Source organism: Mixophyes fleayi, chromosome 3 (genome assembly GCF_038048845.1).
Source record: "Mixophyes fleayi isolate aMixFle1 chromosome 3, aMixFle1.hap1, whole genome shotgun sequence".
In the NCBI taxonomy this organism is placed as follows: domain Eukaryota; kingdom Metazoa; phylum Chordata; class Amphibia; order Anura; family Limnodynastidae; genus Mixophyes; species Mixophyes fleayi.
This window is the reverse complement of record NC_134404.1, coordinates 202,203,305-202,215,390: the sequence shown is the minus strand read 5'-3', so window position 1 is coordinate 202,215,390 and position 12,086 is coordinate 202,203,305. Positions and strand designations below refer to the sequence as shown.

At 39.3% G+C, this 12,086-nt stretch overlaps 2 protein-coding genes across 2 annotated transcripts in view; both read right to left on the bottom strand.

Annotated features, from left to right (window-relative positions):
* LOC142144326 (heat shock factor protein 2-like) overlaps positions 1–12,086 on the bottom strand; it is a 541,922-nt gene that overhangs the window by 28,274 nt on the left and 501,562 nt on the right. The window lies entirely within an intron of this gene.
* The window catches only part of SMPDL3A (sphingomyelin phosphodiesterase acid like 3A), a 32,520-nt gene continuing 27,379 nt past the window's right edge, over positions 6,946–12,086 (bottom strand). Inside the window, exon 8 of the mRNA XM_075203004.1 lies at positions 6,946–8,346. Within this exon, the coding sequence (XP_075059105.1) occupies positions 8,008–8,346 (339 nt within the window). The 3' untranslated portion in view covers positions 6,946–8,007. The remainder of the gene's footprint in view (positions 8,347–12,086) is intronic.

The window sequence follows — 12,086 nt, the reverse complement described above, 5'->3', positions numbered from 1 at the left end:
CAACATTTCCACCATCACTGACCAGCTGACATCAGGTCAGTGGTTCTCTTGTTAACACAGGTGAGAGTGTTGTTGAGGACAAGGCTGGAGATCACTCTGTCATGCTGATTGAGTTAGAATAACAGACAGGAAGCTTTTAGAGTGGTGCTTGAAATCATTGTTCTTTCTCTGTTAACCAAGGAAAGTGCAGTCATCATTGCTTTGAACAAAAAGGGCTTCACAGGCAAGGATATTACGGCTAGTAAGATTGCATCTAAATCAACCATTTATCGGATCATCAAGAACTTCAAGGAGAGAGGTTCAATAGTTGTGTATAAGGCTTCAGGGCATCCAAGAACATCCAGCAAGTACCAGGAACATCTCCTAAAGTTGATTCAGCTGTGGGATTGGGGTACCACCAGTGCAGAGCTTGTTCAGGAATGGCAGCAAGCAGGTGTGAGTGCATTTGCACGCAGAGTGAGGCGAAGACTTTTGGAGGATGGTCTGGTGTCAAGAAAGCCAGCAAAGAAGCCACTTCTCCCCAGGAAAAACATCTGGGACAAACTTATATTCTGCAAAAGGTACAGGAATTGGACTGCTGAGGACATTAATTTTCCTCTGTATGTATATTGTTGATATTATGAGTCTTGTTTCACCCGAGTGACTCCTTTCCCCCCTGCGTGGGAGGGGCGTGGGGGTCCCTCCAGTGTTTCCCCTAGCTTTGACTCTCTTTTTTTCTTTTTTCTCTACCCCATAGACTTTTGAAAATTTTTAATAAAAATTATTGAAAATGAAAAAAATTACAATAATGCAATATTCTTATTTTACTGCAGTATTACTAGACTATGCATGTCATGGCTTTTTTTTCTTTTTTTATAATTGATGGAAGTAATCCTATTCAAAGGTATTACTGACCTAATTAGGTGGCGTCTATTATTTTTCCCACTCATTTTTGCTTTGTCTTCATACCATGCTGGGCATTTTGAAATCTTGTGTCTGGGAGCCTCCACCTATCGCTAGGTGTCTTGTGCACTGTATGATGTACATTTGACATGTAGGGGCCCATGGTGTACAAACAGTATAGGGCCCCGGATCATGTTAATCCACCACTGAGCAACTAATGTCCTGGAAATATGGCAAAAGGGGTTCTAATCTAAAGTGCTGATTCAATTAGAAATGAGATTCCATAGTAATATGACGGCTATATTTCTGTGCACATTACCAGCAATTACAGCAATGAAAACTTCACTCTTCTTTGCTCACACCTCCATAAGGTGTGAGCAAAGATGAGTGAAGATCATGACCTATAATATCACACAGGGAACTTTGAGGCTAAGTGAATCAGCCCATATGTAATAAATTACAGTGGTAAAACCTGGATATAATAACTAGTAATATAAATAGCGATAAAAAAAAATAAATATTCAAAAAGTGTACAAGCATTACTGGTTTCACCATCAGGGGATATCAAATGGAAACATGGCTTTCAATTGTATAAAATATGTCACCCTATGGCAGATTACTTGGTTGTGCATTGATGAAAAACAGTTCCTGAAGTTTAATGACAGAATCCTAACACAAACTTAAAAGTACAAGTTTAAGTTAGTGTAGCTGTAATAACACAATGCATTTCCAATCACATTTCACAATAAAAGAACAACTTATATTTAATCAGCAAGTCATTGCTTTATATACAGTGAAGATAATTTATTAAAATGTCCAAAGTGCAGTGCAAGATTAACTTTGGTCCCACAATCCACCTTGATTTGCATACAAGTACTTAGAGCAGTGCCAAAGTGCATAGGGTTGCTGGGTAAAATATGTTTTGTGGAGCAGAAGAAGTTTGCAGGCTGAGGAGACAGGATAAAAACTAGTACCATTGCATCTTAATTTGCGGAGCAGGGCAAAAATTAGATTTTCTTTTGCAGAGTATGGTTATTGAAATTAGATAAATAATTATGAATGTGTCTCCTGAAAACAGAGAGAAGGCATGCATCTTGAAGTGCACTAGATGGACAACGCAAAGCCGGTGAAAATCAGGGCATTATGAGGAGCACACTGAGTGCGTTTGTAAATGACCTCAAGCAAATTCAAATTCAAACCATAATGATGTCAAAACCGGGTTCTCTGCTGCATTCTGATCATGTTTAATCTAGACAGAGTCATAATTAGATGTCCTACTCTGACAGCTTTTTAAAGCAACGTGCAGACTTTTTTACAGCACATAAACAGTTCATGTGATGGTCACACTTTTGGAAAGCTGGGCGAACTATCCAGAAGCTTTGGTATAAAACAAAACAAAATTGTTTGGCTGCACTTCGTAAAGGAGAACCAGTGTATTGGACAATTTTCAAGAGTACCAATGACATCTAGTGGACAATTTGTAACTTGCAAAGCCCTAATAAAGTTAGTAGTGTTATCAATATCCTTTGTTTTCCTTTACTTATTATTATAAATATTTCTATTATTATTAGTAATGTCAACATGTTGCACAGTAGGGTGTCGAAAAATACAGCACAACAATAAAACAATACTGAAATATACAGTAGAGATTACAATCTTAAGAAGATATATTAAATGAAACACATGACCCACGTTTTGTACAGTTAGGAGAGATACTGTGACCTGAGATTAGGTGAGAGTGGGGTAACCAACTTGTATAGGAGTAATTGTACTTATAATCTTGATGCTACTCTCCTTTTTTAAGGGTCAAGTGGCACGTTGCTAGGGAGCAACTGGATCTTCTTCTTATGTCTTTCTGTAATGTGATATTATCAATGTCCTGCAGGTAATATGTCAGGTTACAGTACACCTAACTATGTGATATACTACATGTCATACATCAGGAGTGTTCAGCAGCAGTCCTCAGGTACCCCCGACAAGTCATAACTAGCGAATTTCCCAATAATCAAATAAACCCCTGCCCTCCATCTGAAATCATCCCTTTTTTAGAAGTACTGGTATAAAATAAAGAGGCTGCAAATAATAGTAATATTCAAAATAGTAGTAATATGTGCAAAATGGTTTATGTCCAGTTAAAAGTACAACAGTAACAATAGCCAAATATTAGCAGAAGAAGCTCTATGCTTAGTAGATTCTTCAGAATGCCCAATAGCATTTGCAGAAGTACCTGCAACTTCTCACGTCTCAGTCTCTCCTGTTAAACTTAATTGTAAACTGTTGGCAACTAATTAAAATCAAAAGTCACATCACAAATTGTGAGACCAGCAGAGCCAAAAAGAAGGTAGAGGTTTGAGGTCTGGAAATGCAAGGTAGATAAACTCTACATTTAAAGTCTCTGCATATGCCACCGTTGTCACATCCTCTATGGCAAGGTGCTCATCTCACCTTATTGTTTTATATAATCTACGGAGAACTGTTATTTTAATTGGCCTGGGGCACAACATAAAATTGGTTTATTTAGTTATTTCCAATGCACATAACAAAGTTTACCTATGTTGTATCAATGGGCAACAAAAATACATTATTCATCCTAGTAGTTATAGGCTTTGTTGAATTACCCTGAAAGGGTAATTGTATACTGTAGCAATAATCAGAATATGGGTATTTGAACTGTATACTGATCATCAGTATGGTATATGGTAGCTATATAGTGCTATACTGATCATCATATTTTAGAGTTTTGTATGGAATATTGGTAACTAGATTATAAATGGTATACTGGTCATTAGTTGGGCATGTGTATGTGTATAATGTATTAACAGGATTATTTTATATTTATTATAGCTCTTTGACTTAGGAGTTTTTTCCAAATTTCTTTGTGTATGTAAAGCTACAATAATAACCTAACACACCACACATTTAATCAACCATCCACACCTATATATTAATTTACAGTGCTCAATATGCCTTTCATTATCATCAGCCCCCATCATCATTATAAGCTCTAGGTCAATTAGGCCAAAACTGAAGTCTAAAGTAAAGCAAGGGACAGTGATACATCAACAAGCTATATGATCCTCATGTCATGTTGGGTACATCAGGATTTATCAGTTTGGGTCCTCCAGTATTCCCAACAGGTCATATTCAAAATATATTCTTAACTGGGCACATTTGAAGACCTTCATTGCTGATTAATTGGTCAGTTCTCTCAAAAGTGACATAATCAGATGTTACAGTTAGCAACCATCCTGTTTGCCATATTCTTAATCTGTCCTTCTGGTAGAAAATGGCAACTGACTGTGGAATAACTGTCTCTTATCCTTATGCAGTGTACTTCTTATACAGCACAACACAGTCAAGGGATACATCACAATTTTTCAATTTCAGCCCTTCAGTAATCCAACAGTATATATCTAATGAACTTCTTTAATTGATGATATGGAATTTAACGTATTTGACAGAATTATCCAAACTGTTCCCTTCCCACAATAAAAATCCTCAAAATATTAACTGTTGGGATACTTGACAACTATATTTGAGATAGCCTTAAGGTACTTTGAGCAGCTTGGTTAGGGAATTAACTCAGCCCTTCAGTCAGTGATGGGTGTTTGGGTACTAATTAATTGTCTCCGGCCAACAAACTTAAACTTTAAACATAATAATGCTTTATTTGACAAAACAAAGAATCAGAAAATAATAAACTAGGGGTAAATGTATCAAGCTGCAAGTTTCTGAAGGGTTTGAGAAGTGGAGATGTTGACTATAGCAATAAGTCAGATTCTAGTTATCATTTATATAGTACATTCTACAAAATGACAGCTAGAAAATGACTGGTTGCTATAGGAAACTCGCATCTTGATACATTTACCCCCGAACCTGTATTCAGGTCACTGCCTTACTTCTTGAACCCTCTCTATCTACTCACTATATCAAACCCACTCTCTCCTGAGGGTAAATGTTTGAAAAAACAATCAGATTCTAGCGATCATTTATTTAGTATATTCTACAAAATGATAGCTAGAATGTGATTGGTTGCTATAGGCAACATTGTCACTTTTCAAACCTGCCAGAAAACTCTCAGGTTGAAACATTTACCCCCCGCAGTTTCTTTGTTTGCAGTTTCTCTGCAGGTCAAACACTGACCACACCCTGGGCCTTCTTAATTTCTTCTCTCTATACTGGGCTGTCTGCTGAGTCTCTCCAGTCATACCTTCTTGAAGACACATAGCTGTTGCTACCACCTGAGAGTCTCTACTCCACTGCCTGAGCCCCACCTGGGATCATACCTGAGGCTCATGGCTGGTGCAAGGTTTCTCAGAGTCCTAGGTAAAGCTTCAGCCTATCGCCGCTCCTCCCCCTAATTCCCACTTCCCAGCCCCTCACACACTTAACATTTGTAAAATTAATATAGTAACTCTTCCCTCCTCCTGGCTGGCCAGGCTGCAGTCCAGATGCACTGACTTCCAGATGTACTGATGTCTGATGCAGAATGCTGTCCAGGCTTCACTGCTAACTAGGAGCAAACACAGGATTTAGAGAGCTGAGGCGCCAAATGTTAGATTTCAGAGAAAAGTAAATAAAAAAATCACTCACCTGTTACATTCTAACATGTCCCCTGCTGCTCACCAGCTTTTCTCAGATATGACTCCTGACTTTTACACATGTCACCCGTACTCATCAGCTTTTATAACACAAGCCACCTCCATTCCACCATCTTTTCTCACATACCCCACTGCCCACTTGCTTTTTTCATATGCACCTCTCTGTCCTCTGTACCCTAGCCAGCTTTTTTCACACATTGCCCTGCGCACCAGCTTTTGTAGCACATGCCCCACTCCCCACCAGCTTTTTTCAAATGGCTCCCCTGCCCACCAGCTTTTCTCAAACATGCCCCCCTGCCAAACAATTTTTTTCTCACATGCCCTCTTACCCACAAGATTTTAATAAATAAGCAGATTAAAACTGTATGTATGTCATTTAGATTACCTTTGTTTATGTGTTAAATGTATTGTGCAGATGTAAAATTAATTATACTAATAGATAGCAATAGGGGAGAGCCAAATAGAGTGTAAATCGTAATAAAATATATTGTTGCTCAAACCTGAAGTTTCTTTAAATTAATAGTATGTAACTCATGGAGATTTTCGAACATAACCCTCCCCATATTTTCTCCATTCCCCCTCTCGTTTTCTGTAGCCTCATCTCCACTCCACGTTTTCTCCAATCCCTCTACGTTTTCTGAAGCCCCTCTCCCTCCGTTTTCTGTGTTTCTGTAACTATCTTACCTATTCTTCTTTTCTCTTCATGCCCACATCTCGGCTTCTTCTTTCTGCTTTCTTCTTTGCTTCCTGGACCCTCTCAGCTCCTCTCCACTGACAGCATTGTGATGTCATGATGCTGTGAGCCAGGTACTAGAGAGATGCAGAGAGACAAGGCAGCACCACCTTTATATAACCTATGGACTGCGGCGTAGGGATATAGCAAGTGGGCGATTTAACCGCCCTGGCTGCCTAACTAATAATGTCTCATTCAGAGACATTGCTATTGTGGTTACCTGGTTACAATGCAACCCACCTCCCAAAGTCCAGCGCCCTAGGCAGTTGCCTATTGGCGACGCTGGCCCTGCTGGCTGCAGATAGGTGTGATAGACCTTCAGGATCTCATCAGCTTATATGAAATATTTCCTCTTTCAGAAAACACAGCCTTTAAATAGAACACATAAGATATTTGTTTAAATACAAATATAATTATGTTTTTGAAATTACTTTGATTAAGCGTAAATTTATAACTAGCACTATTTTTGAAGAGGCAATTTCGCTTAATCAAAGTGTTACGCTACATCTCTTATAGAGGACTCTTCTGAACTGTGTTTGTACTTCTCCATACATATATTTACCACTTACCTATCAATAAGCTGACAGTATTCACACGGCTAATATAACCTGCACCACCGGTTTCATCATTGGTATATGCAGATTTGTCAGTTTCATAATTGACCTTTGTACTTTATGTACGTGTACACATGCCAGCATGGTGTTATTTTAATATACTGTATCTAGGAAATTTTTTGATTGCAGTACAGCCTTTATTGTTGCAATATTAGTTTTTATTGTTGTGAGATATTAATACAATTATATATTTATACATAATATATACATCTTTTGATATCTGTGTTAGTGTCACATTTGTAATTAGGGTTCGTGACAACTCTCGGCGCTGTACATTGTTTTTGTACTGTTTGTTATTGGGGAGTTCACATATCCTCTGTATAGCAGCGGGAGATGTCCAGCCTATGACATCATATCAAATGTGAGAGTTTATTCATATATCACATATTTATACAAAAAAAATTGTCTTTACATTGAGACTTACAGTGTGCCATTGGGGGGCTGTGTGTTTGATTTATACTGTTTTATATCGTTTAACAGTAAATTATCAACCTAGGTTGTATACATTATCTCATGTAATGGAAAGTCAATCTTGATTTCTCAGTACCTTTTGTAGGTCATATGACAAGGATTTTATTACAGTTGCATTAATCATTGTCACCTCACCATTTCACAAGGAAATCTCTTAACAAGAGGACCAAAATGAATAATCACTGGAGAAAACTACCATGCTTTCTGATCTATTCGCTCTGTTAATATGACACGTATTGTCCTCTGTGATGTAAGCAGTGGTTTTTATGCATATATGGTGGCCCAAAATCTAGCTGAGGGTCACTGTAAAAGGAGGCACATGTTGATTGATCCATATGTGCCGAGTTCACCGTATGCATCTACTTGAAGTCTAATATTTTTGATAGAGTGAGGTGCTGTGGAGGAATGGTAGCTATGCCTACACACTGGTTTAAAACTGGTTATCCAGTAGGGAAGTACCTGACCAGATCATTTTTTTACAGCTTATTACCTAAATTTTTTATCATTTACTTTTCACATGACAGTCTATTCTGCTGAGATGAGGAGCTCCCTCCAAGATCCTAACCACATTCACCTTACAAAAAATATTGTGTATTTTTGTTTGTTGATTACTTATGATTATAATTATTGTTACTCTCTGATTACTCTGACAAAATAGAATATGTATAATAAAAAGCTGATATCACACTATCATTTCTCGTTCTTGTTAAATTAAATTTTTACTGACCTCAATATTATTAAATTTGAAACTTTCTAAAATGCAATCTACATAAGAAGCTGCATCAACATATTGTATTGCACAAATCTGTCGTTGTTTGCATAATCCCTCACAATCTTCAGTATAATCAAAGCTCACTAAGTAGTTCTTGTAATAGTTTTGGAAGTCCATACTTTTTGGCTTTTGAAATCTTTTGACTAGTTCTTCCAAACTTTCAGGCCTTAGATCCTTTATGCTGTACTCTTTGGTCATAATATATTCCAGCTTCCACAAGGCTTCCTTCCTTAAGTTTGCATCAGTGAGATTTAAGTAGTAATGCCAGAGATCCTTGAACAAAAAAAATATATTTTTTTTAAAAATCTTTAAACATAAGAGTTATGACAAATAATATACCTAAAAATAGCTTCTTAGAAATTGAGAAATCAATGCGTTTTGCAATTAGAGATAAACTTTAAATTGTGAAGCCAAACTACTGTAATAATATAGCCAGTAAGGAATAAAATAGGAAACACTGAAGCTCAATCAGTTTATGGATAAAAGAAAAAAAAACAGATTGGTCCCCACAGCCTGTTAACCGACATGTGATCTAAATGCGATCACAAAACATTAATGTTAATTAAGGTAAACACTCAATGGGGCATATTCAATTAGGTCTGGAGATTGTGGTTATGCTCCAGAATGGCCGGCGAAGGTACTACACGTTACCCAATACAGCGTTTTGTGGTACTGTATTACCTTATGTAATGCGTAGCTGCCGCATAACCGCGACTCCGGACCCAATTGAATATGCCCCTATGTATTTTTATATTACTAAATGTAAAAAGACCAGTAATCTCTAGTTAAAATAACACTACTGTTTTAAAATGTTAAAAAAAAACAAAAAACAAAAAAAAAAAACATTAATACACTTTATTGCAAGTTGAAAACAGGAAGGGGCATTTTTAATTTGATGAACTATAATGAGTTCATCTTTATTTTTCATCTACAAAAATGTATATATTAGTATGGGATCTATTATTCAGAAGACTTGGGGCATGGGTTATTCTGCATAAGGTCTTTTTCTTGTGATTTTGATAATAAAATGTACTAACACCACATTAAGAAATTAACCCACATTGCCTATGGCACTCTTTAACGTGTTACAATGCTTTGCAGAGCTTCTTATGGTTATTACAGGAAGAAACTGTCAGTGATCATGTCAGTGTATGATAAATCACTGAACAGCATTTTACATTTTTGCCTCTGTTTTTTAAAACTCTCTGGATAACTGGTTCCATGATATCCCATACATATATAGGGTTCCCAAATGATCCAGATTTTTCAAGTCTCTTTTCACCCAAAATCTTCAACTCACAATAATAGGATTTTTGTACTCAGCGGAAAATCCCTTTCTCGTAGTCCATTGCGGGACACTGCTATACATAGGAGTATAGTAGGTGGTACCAGGAGTCCAGGCACTTAAACAGTTAAGTCTATGAGTGTAACTCCACCCCTGCTATACCCCTCCCACAAGAAGGATATTCAGTTTATGTTTAACAAAGCCGAAAGAGGTCAACTAGGTTAGCTAACCACAACAACACAGTCAACATTCAGAGCAAGAGTGGGCGCGCATTGTCCCCCAATGGACAATGAGAAAGGGATTTTACAGTGAGTACAAAAATCCTATTTTTCTCATACGTCCAATTGGGGGAGAGTGCTATACATAGGGGACCTACCAAAGCTGCCCCCTAAGGAAGGGACTGCTCTGACATGGCTGAACGCAGAACCCTATGGCCAAACCTGGCATCCTGTGATGCAAAGTCTTGTAACCTATAGAATTTTACAAACGTGCGAACAGATGTCCACATAGCCTCCCGGCACAGCTGTTTAGCAGAAGCTCCGTGACGCGCCGCCCAGGAAGCCTACAACCCTAGTGGAATGTGCCGCCAAACCTTCTGGCAACGGTCTATCCGACCTCGAGTAAGCTAGCTTGATGGTGAAAGTAATCCACCGAGCTAAAGGGATCCTAGAAGCAGGCCAACCACTTTCTTTGCGCTATAAAGCACAAAAAGATCTGTGGTTTTACACAAACCAGCTGTGCGGTCCACATAACACCTAAGAGCCCTGACTACATCTAAAAGCAACAAAAACTGATCACGTGACCTAGAACTCTGAGCAACAGCAGCGACAACAATTTCCTGACTTAAATGAAAACGGGAAACAACCTTAGGGACAAATGAAGGCTTAGTGCAAAGCAGTGCCCGGTCTTCATGAAAAAACAAAAGGGGGGGGGGGACAAGATAAAGCCCCCATCTACTTAACTTGACGTCCTGAGGACACCACCAAAAGAAAAGCCACCTTCCAAGTCAGGAAACGAAGCTCCACAGACTGTAAAGGCTCAAAAGGATCTTAAATCAAAGCCTGGAGAACCAAATTCAAGTCAAGACAGGATGAACAAATGGAGGCAAAATATGAAGCGTCCCCTATAAGAAAGTATAAACTTCCGGGAAGGAGGCCAGTTTACCCTGGAAATAAATGGACAATTCTGAAACCTGCGATTTCAACGAGGCTAAGCGCAACCCCTTGATCAAACCAGCTTGAAGAAAGTACAGGAAGGGGAGGGAATAAGTAAACTAGGCGAAACCGCCAAGGAATCACTAAAGCATCTACTAATTCCACTGCTGGGTCCCTGGTCTTCGACCAAAAAGAGAGGAACTTTGAAGTTCAACCGCGAGGCCATCAGATCTATTTCTGGACAATCCCAGCGTTGAACCCTGAGATCGAAGCCTTCCGGATGAAGGGACCATTCTCCTGGATGAATTGTGTTTTGGCTGAGATAATCGGCCTTCCAGTTGTCTACACCTGGAATGAATATTGCCAATATAATTGGAATGTGTTTCTCTGCCCACACCATTATCCTGGTCGCTTCGCTCATGGCCCTAGCACAGCACGTGCCTCCCTGATGATTGAGGTACGCTACAGCCGTCGCATTGTCCGACTGGACCCTGATCGGCTTTTTGTGCATAAACACCCAAGCTTGTACCACCACCCTGTATGTAGCTCGTTGCTCCAACACGTTTATGGGAAGAGCTAACTACAGCGGGTCCCACTGACCCTGGAATCTGAGGGATGCAATGAGTCCCCCCCAAACTGACAGACTTGTGACAACCGTCCAATCCCAGTTCTGAAGAGATCATCCCTGGGAGAGATGTGATCTGAGCAGCCAGCAAGTGAGGCGGACCTGAGATGATAGATGATCATCTGCCTGTCCAGATGTAAGTGAGAGTCTGACCATTTGCGCAGAATTTCCCACTGCAGAACCCGCAAATGGAACTGAGCATAAGGCACTGCTTCGAAAACTGACACCATTGTCCCCACCAGCCTCATGCATCACAGCAGGGATACCGGGCGCTTGCTTAAGAAGTCTCTGATTTTGGACTGGAGTGAGAGCATCTTGACTTCCGGGAGGAACACTCTCTGACACCTAGTGTCGAAATCTAACTCTAGAAACCGCATCTTCTGCGATGGGATTAGAGGATTAGAGATGAATTTGGCAGGTTAATTATCCAACCATGCTCCTCTAGGAACGATCTAGTCAACTGAATGTGTGGTAACAGGAGCTGAGCCAATGGAGCCTTCAAAAGAAGATCGTACAAGTAAAGAATAATCGTGACACCCTGGGAGCGGAGAAAGGCCCCATTACTGCTATCACCTTTGTAAATACCCTCGGAGTGGTCGCTAGACCGAAGGGTAACGCCCTGATTTGGAAATGATTTTCCTTTACTGCAAAGCGTAGTAAACACTGATGACCTTGCCAAATGAAATTGTGCAGGTAAGCGTCTCTTATATCTATGGAAGCTAAAATCTCTCCCTATTCCATAGCCGCAATCACTGATCTGAGAGATTTCATTTTGATTCCCCTGACTCTGAACTGTAAGTTTAAGGTCTTTAAATTTATCATAGGTCTGAAAGAGCCTTCCGGCTTTGGGACTAGGAAAAGGTTTGAGTAAAACCCCAAACCTCTTTCCGGTGGCGGAACTGGAATGATGACTCCAGCGTCCAGCAAATTCTGGATTGCAGGGCCTTGC